The sequence below is a fragment of the Pseudorasbora parva genome, chromosome 8 (assembly GCF_024679245.1).
Source record: "Pseudorasbora parva isolate DD20220531a chromosome 8, ASM2467924v1, whole genome shotgun sequence".
In the NCBI taxonomy this organism is placed as follows: domain Eukaryota; kingdom Metazoa; phylum Chordata; class Actinopteri; order Cypriniformes; family Gobionidae; genus Pseudorasbora; species Pseudorasbora parva.
This window is the reverse complement of record NC_090179.1, coordinates 37,950,206-37,965,092: the sequence shown is the minus strand read 5'-3', so window position 1 is coordinate 37,965,092 and position 14,887 is coordinate 37,950,206. Positions and strand designations below refer to the sequence as shown.

The following is a 14,887-nucleotide window of genomic DNA, read 5'->3' as shown; positions in this document are numbered from 1 at the left end:
TGTGTGCATTAATATTATGCAAGTTCATAATTTGTTTCCAAGCACATTTTACCAATTCCAAATGTTGTATTTAATCACATGTAAGTGATACATATTAACTGCCAACTGTTCTGCATGTTAACTGCACAAAAAATAAATTAAAATAAGGTGAAGAATTATTAAGTTATTACTATTGATGTGGTTTGGAATTGGTAAAATGTGCTTAGAAAAAAATATGATCAGAACATCAACTTGCATAATGATTTATTCACGCATTGTGTATATTAAATAAATCATAGTTAACCTATTTATGTATATCTCAGGGCCATAACCACCATAGACCCTGAGATATACATAAATAGGTTTATGTATATCTCAGGTAATAGGTTTATGTATACCCCCCTATTTATCTAGGTTTATGTACCCTCCAATAAAGACTTTCAGCAGCCAACAGTAATATCAAGTGATACAAACTTCTTGACATTTTTAATGAAATTTCACCATTTTGAATTGAAAATGACATTATTTATGTAAATCATTCTAAAATCAGCTGTATTTGACACAACAAGGAACATTTTGCATTTTTACATTAGATAGATGAAAATAAGAATGAATGTGTGAATATTTGCAAATAGTTTACTTTATAACTACAATAGAACTGGAACTTTTACCATTCTTATTTCTTTTTCTTTATTTCCTTAAATCCCTTTTAATCCTTTAATAATTTAATTACTTTAAATAACCCAATAATACCAGTATTGGTGATTCATTTGATTCCTCCCATAAATTTTGCATCTGAAAGAGAAACTCCTATAAATGCTTGTGCAATAAGGTCCACGCCTTTCTTTTAACTGCGTATCTTCAGTAAATCCTGACAGTAGATTTTAACACCAAAAGAGGGTTTGTGCTGCCGCAAGCTGTAAGTAAATCTGGCCCTGTATCTCTAACAAAGTCGTTCAGTGAAATCACTGATGCCATTTTCTTGGTTATCCTGTTCAATTTGACATCAAGGTCAAGAAAATGTTCTGCTCTGCCCTGTCAAAGTGTGTAGTTCCTGTGTGTGGCTGGCTACACTTGTTTGATCTCTCAACATGTGTTGAATCCACAGGAAGTTGCACGGTGGAGTGAAGACCTTTGGCTGTGAGTTCTGTGGAAAGCAGTTCCTGGACAGTTTACGGCTGAGGATGCACATGCTGTCTCATTCAGGTAACCTCTCCCCTATCCCATAAACACCATGATCACGCACAAATGAAGTCCCGATAAGGATGAAAACATAGGTTACGGTGTTATTGCACAAGCGATACGTGATCACTGTTGGGCAACAAGTGTCAGCCCTGTGTTTGTCCACCATGTACCGCAGGCTTAACCTGCTCTAACAGATGGAACACTGCACTTCTATTGGTGACGCAGTGTTTGGTTATCCCCGTCTTCCCACTTCCCTTTCCAGTCTCATATGTGTCTCAACTGTTACATTTCAAGCCTGGCAGAGATCCAGTCTGGGCACTTTGCCATATTTTTAGTACAGTATGTACAGTGAATCTTGCCAGCTTGTTTTTTTCCCTCATTGTATTGAGGAGGTGTAGGAGAGAAACATGCTTAAGGGAGGGGACGGATCCAGTTGTTTATACACATCCAAACCCATAATTAAGCGATCATGTTGAAATGATGCTGTTACGTGTTATGTAAGCGTGTGGTATTGTTTCTTGCCGATGTGTGCTATTATGCTCGGACTTTTGCCATCAGATTTTGGTTATCAAAAGGGTCTGTTGCATAACAGCAGACATAAAATAAACCAGAAGCAGACTGCAAAATGAAGTTTAGTGCTGGAACTCTGTGTTTTTAGCTTATGTTGTCCAGCTCTCATCCTGTTTTTTATTGTTGCTCCTTTTTTAAGATCTTTCCCTTTCAGTCTTTGCTTTACAGAGAATGTTTTTGTGGTGTGCCGACTACTAGTGAAAATGCTGCTAAAAACTGTTCAGTGTTTGTTGTTAATTATAATGATATTATCAGTATAACTGTTTGTAAAGATTAGATTCCACTTTATATATGATACAGGCTAATTTGAACAAAATGAGTACATTTTAGAAAATTAGATGCACATACATATTCCATAATTAAAATAACTTTTACTCTGGGAAAAAAATAAAAAATCAGCCTAGACAGTATATAAGCTAACAATAAAATAATGCTTATTTAATGCATTATTTACTTGAAAAATATATATAAATAAATTAAATATCAGCCAATAAATCAGGAAGGAAAAAGTGTTGCAAAAAACGCTGCACAACAAGAAGAGGTGACCGGACCCTGAGGAAGATTGTGGAGAAGGACCGATCCCAGACCTTGGGGGACCTGCGGAAGCAGTGGACTGAGTCTGGAGTAGAAACATCCAGAGCCACCGTGCGCAGGCGTGTGCAGGAAATGGGCTACAGGTGCCGCATTCCCCAGGTCAAGCCACTTTTGGGCTACAGAGAAGCAGCACTGGACTGTTGCTCAGTGCTCCAAAGTACTTTTTTCAGATGAAAGTACATTTTGCATGTCATTCGGAAATCAAGGTGCCAGAGACTGGAGAAAGACTGGGGAGAAGGAAATGCCAAAATGCCTGAAGTCCAGTGTCAAGTACCCACAGTCAGTGATGGTCTGGGGTGCCATGTCAGCTGCTGGTGTTGGTCCACTGTGTTTTATCAAGGGCAGGGTCAATGCAGCTAGCTATCAGGAGATTTTGGAGCACTTCATGCCTCCATCTGCTGAAAAGCTTTATGGAGATGAAGATTTGGTTTTTCAGCACGACCTGGCACCTGCTCACAGTGCCAAAACCACTGGTAAATGGTTTACTGACCATGGTATTACTGTGCTCAATTGCCCTGCCAACTCTCCTGACCTGAACCCCATAGAGAATCTGCGGGATATTGTGAAGAGAAAGTTGAGACGCAAGACCCAACACTCTGGATGAGCTTAAGGCTGCTATCGAAGCATCCTGGGCCTCCATAACACCTCAGCAGTGCCACAGGCTGATCGCCTCCATGCCACGCCGCATTGAAGCAGTCATTTCTGCAGATGGATTCCCCACCAAGTATTGAGTGCATAACTGAACATAATTATTTGAAGGTTGGCTTTTTTTGTATTAAAAACACTTTTCTTTTATTAGTCAGTATCATCAGTAATCATCAGTATTAAAACAATAAAATACCTGAAGTATTTCAGTTGGTTTGCAATGAATCTAAAATATATGAAAGTTTTATTTTTATCATTACATTATAGAAAATAATGAACTTTATCACAATATGCTATTTTTTGAGAAGGACCTGTATAGACCAACAATAAAAGAATACTTATTTAACGCATTATTTACATGAAAAATATATAAGTAAATAAAATATCAGCCAATAAATCAGCCTGGACAATATATACGCCAACAAGAAAAGATCACTTTTTTAATGCAATATTTGCTCAAATAAATAAATAAATAAAATAGCACACAATAAATCAGCCTGAACAATATAAAGTATAAGCCAAAAAAAAAAATATATATATATATATATTGTTGGCTTATACTGTATATTGTACTGTGTATTTTATTTACTTATATATTTTCAAGTAAATAATAATATATATATATATATATATATATATATATATATATATATATATATATATATATATATATATATATATATATATACACCAATAAATCAGCCACAATATATAAGCCAGTAATAAAATAACACTTATTTAACACAATATTTGTTTAAAAATAAATAAATAAAATATCAGCCAATAAATCAGCTTGGGCAATACAAATGCCACCAAGAAAAGAATATTATTTAACACAATATTTAACACTTATCTAACGTAGTATTTACTCAAAAAACGACAAAATTGAAATATCAGCCGTGACTAAATATATCAGCCTATTACTATTTGTTCAGCGATTGATTAACAAATCGGGAAGTGTTTTGTCACCTTTATGATAGTAGAGAAGGGACATTTGGACATGGGGTAAAGGGGAGGATTGACATTGAAACAAGTTGCAGGCAGGATTCAAACCTCCTCCCCCCAGCCTAGACTCCAGGTTCAGTATCAGGAATCCTAGAACGTGACGGATGCTTATTGAGTTCAGGAGTTGCCCACACTAAACTGCGCTTTAGAGGGGAATGTCCTGTTTCAAGTGGAAGGGAAATACACTCAAACTGGCAGCTGTGTGTGCGCGTGCGTCCGTGCGTGCGTGTGTCTGTCCATCTGTCTGATTAAGTCTGTAGTCGTCTCTCTGGAGGGTTTGAAGCCCACCTCATTTGACTTTCCCAGCTCACGTTTTTGTCAAGGTTCTGACAGTGCTCTTCTACAAATGAGCTGATCTTTAATGTCTTGTTCTCTGTCTCTTGTCTGAAAGCACGAGGAAAAGGTGTATTATTTCATCCCCCAAATCCAACCCTCCTAATCTGTTATAAATCAATAAACACTGGCAACAATATTCAGTTACTCCCACATTTAATCTGCTCGTAATCCGCCGCCGCACCTGTTCACGCGCGGCATGAACGAGAGCGAATCTTCATCATGTGCGGCGTTGGGGCTGAAAAGCCCTGTCAAGATGTTTTCTCTTTTTTCTCTGTCTGGGAGAAGCCCTGCACTCTGAGCCTGGCCACGCGCCAGCTCTGATGACATCATCCGCTGCCGGCAGGTCTGGATGTTCTGCCAGCATTCTGGAGCATTTATGATTGCTCGCAGATGTGTGTCCAGGAACATACTGTACCCAAATCCCAAAATTAATCAAACTTGACTGCTCTCCAAGCCACTGCTCTTCAAAATAGCGTGAGCTCTGGGGTGGAGGGAGGACGCTGGTGGAGTCCTAAATAAAACAAAAATGCAGAAAGAAAACAGAAATGTTGACTGCAGGCCCGTAGAGGCAGACTCGAGAGGATGGAGCAGACGTCTGCGCTGGGCTCGGACTGTTTAAAGGTGACGACCGAGGCCATGTACAGTACATGCGCCACCGTGCCAGTTTCTGCCACTCTCCATCAATACAGTACGCAGTGCTGTCACTTAGTGTATTATGTTAAACATTCTAAGACATTCATGACATTAACGTAGCATGAAAAATAATGTCTACATCCTCCCCTGGGGATTTTAAGACCCTAATCTAATAATTAAAAAATTTGATTAAATATTTTTATATACTAATTTTATTCTCCTTAAAATGTCAAATGCCCAGGCAAATAAACTGACTTAGTTTCCTTGAATTTTACACAAATGTAGGCTAGATTTTAAACCCTGTTACTGTATTTTACATGAATACTGTATTTCTATATAATATACAGTAATTTTATGATTTTTTTTTTACAAAAAATTATATTTATATACATGTATTATATATATATATAAATGTATATAAATATATACATAAACAGAATAAATAATAATAAATTACATTTATATATATATATATATATATATATATATATATATATATATATAGTTTATATAAAAAAATAAAAAAATTGTATTTTATTATTATTATTATTATTATTATTATTATTATTATTATTATTATTCAACAATTAAAGTCTACAAAATGTCAAACCACCTAGAAAATAAACTTTATTTATATAAATAAATTAATAAATAAATACAATAATTGTAATTTATAATGTATTATATTAATTGTTATTATTGTTAGTAGTAGTAGTAGTAGTTGTAGTATTATTATTAGTAGAAGTATTAATATTATTAGTATTAGTATTGTTCTTGTTATCCAAAAAATTAAATTTTACAAAAATGTCAAACCTTGTAGAAAATAAACTTTATATAAATCAATAAAAATTATGATTGTAATTTATAATATATTGTTATTATCATTATCCAATAATTAAAATGTACAAAAATGTTCTAATTAAAATCGCAAACCTCATAGAAAATTATGTTTAAATAAATAAATAAATAAATACAATATTTATTGTAATTTATATTGTATTATTATTATTATTATTAATAATAATATTTATTATTATTAATAATAATAATGATAATCATCCAACAATTAGTCTACAAAAAAATCCAAACCTCATAGAAAATAGTTTATAAAAATCAAAAAATAAATCCAAAAATTATTAAGTTATAATGTATTATTTATTATTATTATTATTATTATTATTATTATTATTATTAATCATCCAACAATTAGTCTACAAAAAATTCAAACCTCATAGAAAATAGTTTATAAAAATCAAAAAATAAATCCAAAAATTATTATTGTAATTTATAATGTATTATTTATTATTAATATTATTATTATTATTATTATTATTATTATTATTATTATTATTACCACCACTATTATTATTACCATTATTATCCAATAATTAACATCTGTTAAAAATTTTTATTAAAATGACAAACCTTATAGAAAATAAAGTTAATATAAATAAATAAATAAATAAATAAATAAATAAATAAAAATTATTGTAATTTATATTTTATTATTATTATTATTATTATTATTATTATTATTATTATTATTATTATTATTATTATCATCATCATTAATTTTATGATGGTTAGGAAGCTCTTTTTGTTGACTTATTTGTTTGAAGAACAAGCTTTTCCGAGCCTGTTTGATACCGTCATGGAAAGTGCCTTCTGCTCCGGCTTCCATCAGGTGGGTTTATCCACTCATACCTCACAGACCTGCAGATGTCAGCACACTAATAAATTACCTTTCTTTGTACTTTGTCACAGAGATTGACAGAAGGCTGTTTTTAATAAGCATTAAACCACCCGGCTGTGTTTATATATAGAACTGCTTTAATATATTGACATTTCTGCCTCCATTATTTAATGATTGTTTTCCATTGTGACCTATTATTCGACCGACTCTCACAAACGACAAGATAAATAACGTTATTTCAGCGTTGACGTCCAAACCCTTACAATTTATGATTGTTAACTCCAGTCTTTAATTTGCAAGCCAGTGAAATGGAGGGAAAATAAAAGTAAAAATCTAATTCAGTCTTTATAGCGCTTCAAAGCCCTAGATCTTCTGGCCCGTCATTGGATTTCGCTGCTTTACATCCCAACGGTTGCCAAGTAGCAGAAGCCCTTGTTTTCTAATGCTCTAATTTGGTATTCAGCACGAGATTGAATCTTATTTTTGTATGCCAGGCAAAGTGTTTTGATGGAGGGTGATTGCAGCCAGTCTGGAGGCTGTTTGGGCTGTTTATCATGGGCAGTACAGTGCACAATGTGCCGTCTGAAACAGAACACAAGCCTATTGAGTGTAGGATCTGCTCCGTGGTTTCTAAATGTGTGCTGAGCGTTTGGAAACATGTGCGACGGGGTGTACCTTGCCTGTCAGCATCACAACAGAACAAAAAATATATGCTGAAATGATGCACGATTCCCCAAAATGCTGTCTAGGTAGATAGCTGGCTTGAATTTAAGAGGCATTTCAAAGCAAGACCTGAAGAGCAGCTATCCTCCACTAATAAGACAATAATAAACTGTTTTCATTCACGCACATCTGAAACGTTCTCCCCGGCGTAATTTACGCTGACGCTGATGAGTCACACCATCAAAGTATTTTTGAGCGTGGTTTGTAATGATTCTCTAAATGAGTGCATTTTTAAACTTTAAAGGGCTTTGGTTGTCGTCCAGAAGCTGTGAGAAGAAAGTGTCTGTGGAAAGAGGCTAATTTTAGGTGCTAGCTGGCTGACTTCACGAAGCTTGTGGGTGCTTTAATGAGTCATAATAAAGACATTTCGGGCCAGCTGAGTTAAAATAAATGCTCGATGAGCCGATGGTCATTATACATTTGGATTTTATTGATTTTTTTTTTTTTTTTCTCCTTTTGAGTCTGAGATACAAAGTCTGCAAGATATGGTAGATGTTGTGTCCAAGCTGTGCGTGCTCGATGGAAGGCATTGTTCACTTCTCTTTTTGAGGTCTTGTCCCTCATGAATTGTTCAGGAAAAGCAACGTCAGACGGCCATTTCTCCTTGTTTCGGTGAGTGTGTGTGGTTTATTGAGAGTGTTTCTAAAGTGATGGAAACATCCTGGCCTACTTCATAATGGGCCAGCGGCTCCACAGGTGGATCTAATGCTAATAATAGATGGATTCCCTCAGGCCGGTGATGGCCATCAGAAGAGTTATTTAGTCCAGTTATTAAGGATCTGTGGTTGCAACTGGGTTAAATGATTCTTTTCTTTCTTTCTTTGTGTGTGTGCGCGCGTGTGCACGTTTACACACCTTGTATATTTATTACCATCTGTGCAGGTGATTCATATGATTCATGATTTCTTAATGGGGTGATTTGTGCATCGCCAATTTCTACAATTTTTTGCATTGTGACATTATTTTCATGATAATTAAGCAGCCCTCGCCCCTTCTCATTATCGTAATGTGAAAAATTCCCAATCTCATTAACGTAATGTGAAGGAGAAAAAAAAAGTATACTATTTATAAATAATGGTTGTACTGTACTTAATGCACGGCCTCCATTGACCAGACAAGATGATCTTCTGTAATACAGTAATTAGAATAATCAATGAAAATTATAAACATATTCAAAAATAAAACGTGCATTATAGCATTAGAATTGGTGGGGAAATGTGATTTATTTATTTATTTGTATTTATATTTAAATATTGTATATATGTACACACACATAGCATTTAAGGGGGGGGGGGGGGGTGAAATGCTGTTTCATGCATACTGAGCTCTTTAAGACTTAGATTCCCATCCTAAACATAGACAAAGTTTCAAAAACTAATGTTGGACATTTGATGGAGTATTTCTGTGTCAAAAATACTCCTTCCGGTTTCTCACAAGTTTCTGAGAGTTTTTTTCGAGTATGGCTCGGGTTGACGTTAGTAAGAGCGGAAGGTCCTTGTATGGGCTGTACGGGCTCTTCTCCCGGTAGGGTGCGCGCGCGTGACTAGAGCGAGAGAGGAAATGCACGCCCGTAAACACTCTCAGATGCAGATCCAGTCGTCCGTGAACACTTATGACGGGCCCTATGGTCGCGCTGCGCTCCACTTTATTCCTATGGGTGACGTCAAGCGACTTCAACGCTTCAGCACAGCATTCCGGGAAGGCTGCGCTGCATTTGAACGCAGAAATGACGGGAAGCTTCATAACATCGCTTCAGTCGCGTCGCAAAGTGGATCTCCATGGTCACTGCTGTCACAGGACTTCACCAAATCATACCAAAGAAGTGTGTTTTTGACGGAGCGGTCCCAGCGATAAAGGTTCGGTGCTGCTTTGGAAGCAGGCGGTGAGTAAATCTGTTTCAAATGTCTCTGCTATTGGCTACCGTCGCATGAGTAAATATCAGTAAACGACACGATCGCGTGCTAAAAAATGGTTACTCCATTGTTGTTCTCTGTATAACGTTACACTAGTCTGACGTGCAAAACCGGTTTGCTTGCTACTGCTAAGGTTTAGTCGCATACAATAGTCCATAAACCGAATCATGTCCTCATAAACTGCGAGTAAAGAGGCACAAATGTTGACAGGCCACTAAATACAGTACATACCACAGAGACGGACGTCCTGCTGTTACTGTTTCTCCTGTTCAATTTATTTCAGCCTCCGAATGTGATTCTGGATCACATCTGTATTAGCTGAATGTGATCGAAACTGAGTGATTGACTGAAACCCCCTTTAATGTATGTTTGTATTGGCTTAGTAAGGTATTTTTAAATCGTTAAACTGCAAATGTAAGTTACAAAATATATCTTTGTCAAATAAGTAAATAATAAATAAATGCTACATAAATTAAATAATAAATAAATGCTGTTCTTTTAACCTTTCTGTTCACACTGAAGACTGAAATAATGGCTGCTGAAAATTCACAGGAATAAATGAAATTTTGAAGTATATTAAAATAGAAAACATTCCTATTAACTTGTAATACTATTTCACAATATTTCAGTTCAAATACATGCAGGTTTGATGAGCATAAACCACTTCTTTCAATCTCTCTGACCCCAAACTTTAGAATGGGAGTATTGTAATATAGTATTGTAATATAACAGGCTTGACAGGCGTTGTGAGATTCACCCTGGGGAAACCAGCCTTAGCGTTGATAAATAAATTATGATTGGTCAAAATCATCTGCTTTTACAGGTAGACATGAGCAGTACCTGCCTGAGGGTGCATCAACCTGACATGACCCTTCCTATTATATGATTATCATTTATTACTGTTATCTCTACCAACACATCATAAATGGGAACAGTGTTTTGTTTGTAAGAAAAGACTCATTGCACATGTCATAAATCAGACTGAAGATACAAAGCGCTTTAATATCCTTCAGGACATGTTGCTGTCTGTTCTGCCTCAGCTTATGGTTTTTTGGTCTTTTATCAAGACAAGACAAGAGAAAGCTGCCAGCTCTTGTAGATAAGAACATCTCTTTGATTCTGTCAGGGGACAGTATGTTACCCTGTTGGTGTGTGTGGGGGAGATGAATGATGTTTAATGTCATAAACAACTCATACTTTGAAATAACACAATATCAGCCTTTGGCATTGTGTCTGTTTTCTTTACAGATCATTTTATGGTTTGATTTTCAGATAAGCCCCACTGCCATAAACCAGAGCATTTGTGCACTGTGCAAGTTCATAATGTAATATGTTCTTAATGGCTTAACTGGATGAATATTTCACATATGTGATGATAAATGGGAAAAAGAGAAAACTTCAGGCATGCAAGATACAACTTTGAAGATGTACGAGACATATATTTGTCGATGTATGAGTAGATTTGATGTGAATTATGAGCAATGTTCATATTAGTAAAGGTCAGCCTTCACATCACTTCAACCATGTCCGTGTTGACTTTTAGATCAAATACTTAAACTTAAAAATAATAAGTTTAAGGTTAAGTAATAAAATAAAATAAAAGCCAAATTGAAATGTTGGGTATCCTGGGTATATAATTATTATAATATATATATAATGTTAAACAGCAGCAAGAATATTATGCTGCTGTCACTTTAAGAGCTGCGTGGATCCAGTATACATTTAATGTTTATGTTTAATGTTTAACCGATTATGTTACAATGATACTCAACAAGTCGGCCAATTTGACATCATTTTGTGTGAATATGTCCGTTCAAGCTCAGGGAGACGTGAACAAGTATTTGCACACTTTGAGATGCGGGTACTTTCACATCGACGTACGATTGAATATATATATACGCAAGGCTTAAAAATGCACAAATCATCAACTTCCTTGAAGATGCATCATCGCTGGCCCGATCGGGCGAGTCACAGTTCCGTCAACTCACATTGGCCCTAGGCCATCGGGCAGACCTTATTGCAGAGCCCTGCATAAATGACACAGTGTAATGTTGCCGTCCGTAATAAAGCTATATGGCCAACTGATTACTTTTATTGTATTCTTCTTCCTTCCAGCTGGACCGAAAGCACTAGTATGTGATCAGTGCGGGGCTCAATTTTCCAAGGAAGATGCCCTGGAAGCCCATCGACAGACTCACACAGGTACGAGCTTCCTTCCTCATCTAACCACAAGCCACTTCTTTAAATAACACTAGTTCAACACAATGGAAAAAACACAGGTAATGTGGAGATGCGTCATGCATGCACCAGTAGCAATCATGTTTATGACCCTATCAAAACTCCATTCTGATGGTCTTCTATAATTCAGCAGGGAAGGTTTTCGGTGCCCTCTAAAATTTCAGCCGATAATATGTGGTGTTACAGGGCAGGGCGGCACACCGCATTGGCACAGCAGTAGTGCCATGTTTCACCAATCTCCATCACTTTGTCTAAACACGGCACGTACATTTGTTAGAGCGACTGTACTGAGTTACCAGAGCCTGTGAGTCATCGACGCTCTGGCACGTTCATTAACACGCCAACAGCGCTCAGCTGCCACCCTCCTGTCAAATATTCATATTTACTGACATCTGATGAGGACTGCAAGGTTGAGTTTCAGTGGTACTACAGACATTTTAATAATCATATTTTAGGGGAGGTAAATAAGTAGTGTGCTCTGATAGGGGTTGGCATGGGATGATGTATTGAGTGTAAACTTGTTTTTGCTGCTGCATACCTGAGTGTACTCTGTCAGGACACATTAAAGCTTGTACTTGGGCGTACAACTAGTCTGATGAAAATGAACATTCTGTCATTATTTACTTACCAGGTTATTTTTTTTCCTTCTCTTCAGAAGTCTTTGTGTGAGGAACAGACAGAAATTATCCAAGTTGTCCTTCCTCCTGTGAGCTGAACTCGAGAACCATTGCAACTAGATCTTTGATTCAGCGAGTTGAACTCAAGAATCGTCTGAACAGATCATTGTTTTGATCCAATTGGACTGAATGAACGAGCCACAAATCTGGTTCATTTATTGATTGAACTGATTCGTTCATGACTTCAGCTCAATGAATCAATGATCCAGTCACAGCATTTCTCGAGTTATCAGCTCACTGGAGGGAATAACGACATCAATTTTAGTCTCTTCCTCACAGAAAGTTATTCAGACTCAAATAGAATGTGTGACTGATGTGTAATTATACGTTGTGTGTGTGTGTGTGTGTGTTGGGGTCCTTTTTGTGGTTTAACAACCATAGTCATATGATTTGCCAGTTTGAGTGCAGCTTGTGACATTTTCTGATCCCATTCCCGCATCTCTTCTTGCCCTCACTGCACTATTTATATCAATAAAAGTGAATAAAATGTCCCAGAAAGAACTAAGCCACGATTTAAAATGTCTAAATGTCACTGCTTAAAGGCATGGTAGGCGATTTGTTCCAGAAATTGTTTTTGTTAGCTGATTGAAAGTCTGTTCACATCCTGATAGCAATCACTAAGTTAAGTGGTCTAAATGTATTTATATGTATATATCGTCCGTGGACGGTGTAGGACCATACAATGTTGGTCCAATCATTGCATTTGGACCATACAATGTCCTACTTGCCTCTCAGTGTATGCATTTTCATACCTCCGTGAACCTGCTCGCACAGACATCATCATGCCGTTTCATGCTGTGAAGAGTTAGACAGTCTTGAGTCACTGAGCTCCCCAAACTAACAGTAGCCACCTATTACAGTTCCTCCTGGACCAAAGCAATGCCGCGTTCACGGCATAACTACTGTTATTTGGGAGAGATGAAAAAATGTGCTTTGAGACATCTCTCCGTCTCTCGTCTTGTGACTTTTTGCAAACTCTGTTGGGAGCGTTTTATGCATTTTAAGGAGGCGTGGCTTTGGAGACTCTCTGAAAGGATCTTATGCTTTCAAAGCTAGCGTGCTATTCCTAGCCGCTTTGAAAATTGCCTTTAAATATCGAAAAATATCTAACTAAGTGGCATTTATTTAACAGGAAGATAACTACAGCACACTTTTCAATCAAAACATTAAAAAAAAGAAGCTTATTAGATTTGAATTCATAAAAAAGGCACAATGGAATTAATGTAAAGTTCTGAGACACATTATAACTTAATTTATTTTTATACACTTCAAGCAAAATCGAAGAACGAATTGGTGTGACGTCATTCCAAACAAAGTATTATGGATTTTGAACTTTCCAGAAATCACAATTGGTCCATGGTGATTATGTAATAGGTTGGTGTGGCTCCGAGGCTCCGCCTTCTTTGTGGAATTCAATTCTTCTGTGCAGTCCATCGAGTTCAGACATGGGTAAAAAACATGAGCTGTTTATAGAAATTGAAGTTGTAATTCCTTTCGAAAGAGATACTGACACGTTTATTTTTATGTAGTACTGTGAAGCGGCTTGCTTTTAAGAAGTCTATTGACAGTGATGCTGTCATTTTTTTGTGTGTTTATGTTGTTATTGAGAGGAAAGCATGCAGCACATATTTACAACGTAGACGGCGTCGGGATATCCACTATGCACAGCTGAGCTATTTATAAAGCTGCGGTCACACTAGACTTTGCGCATGCAAAATTTCTTCAGACACTGCAATGGTCATGGTATGATGTCACAATCTACAGCATCTTTTTTATAAATGTATGCATTTATTTTATAAATTTAACATGTTACATGTTAACATTTTAACATTTAAAATGTTAAAAAAATATATACAATCTACTTAACTTTACTGTGACAATATAGTTATTTTAATTCAGCTAAAAGGTCATGCTGTTACATGTCGATCTTCTACTGGTTACACTTCGTCATTTGATGCAAATTCACAGCCAATTGTAACACAACAAAATGCAAAACTTTCTGTATGAGCTTGTGTTTCAGGTGTGACACATTCGCATGCGTTTGAATGGAAGTCAATGGAACGAAAAGTGCAGTGTGACTACCCTTGAACTACTTTTTACCCCAAAGCGAAGAACGGAAAATAACTTTGTATTGAGTATATCAGGGCCTTAAAGGGATAGTTTGCCCAAAAAATAAAAAATGATTGATGTTTATCTGCTTACCCCCAGGGCATCTAAGATGTAGGTGTGTTTGTTTCTTCAGTAGAACACAAATGAAGAACTCCAACCGTTGCTGTGCCTGTCGTATAATGCATGTCAATGGGGTGTTATTTTATGAGAGTAAAAAACACATAGACGTAAGAATCTATATTAAACCCTGTGGCTCTAGCGACACATGGATGTCTTAAGACATGAAACGATTGGTTTCTGCAAGAAACCAAACAGTATTTGTTATTTTTTACCTCCCATCAGATGAATCTCATCTAGTATTCCCCAGCGCCATTACTTCCGTCAAAAAAACATCATGATGCAATGATGATGTCTTAAGACATCAATCTGTCACCCCAAACCACAGGGTTTAAAATGGTTTTGTATGTCTATGTGTTTTTTACTCTCATAGAATAACAACCCATTGACATGCATTATAAGACTGGCACAGTGCAACAACCGTATTAATATAACCGTAAAAACACATAGACATACGTTTAAAATCTTCA

General features: G+C 36.3%; 1 protein-coding gene across 1 annotated transcript in view; it reads left to right on the top strand.

Annotated features, from left to right (window-relative positions):
• Nucleotides 1-14,887, top strand: part of zbtb16b (zinc finger and BTB domain containing 16b) — a 69,253-nt gene that overhangs the window by 19,062 nt on the left and 35,304 nt on the right. Inside the window, exons 3-4 of the mRNA XM_067451152.1 lie at nt 1,088-1,185; nt 11,392-11,478. Coding sequence (XP_067307253.1) covers nt 1,088-1,185; nt 11,392-11,478 — 185 coding nt within the window. The remainder of the gene's footprint in view (nt 1-1,087; nt 1,186-11,391; nt 11,479-14,887) is intronic.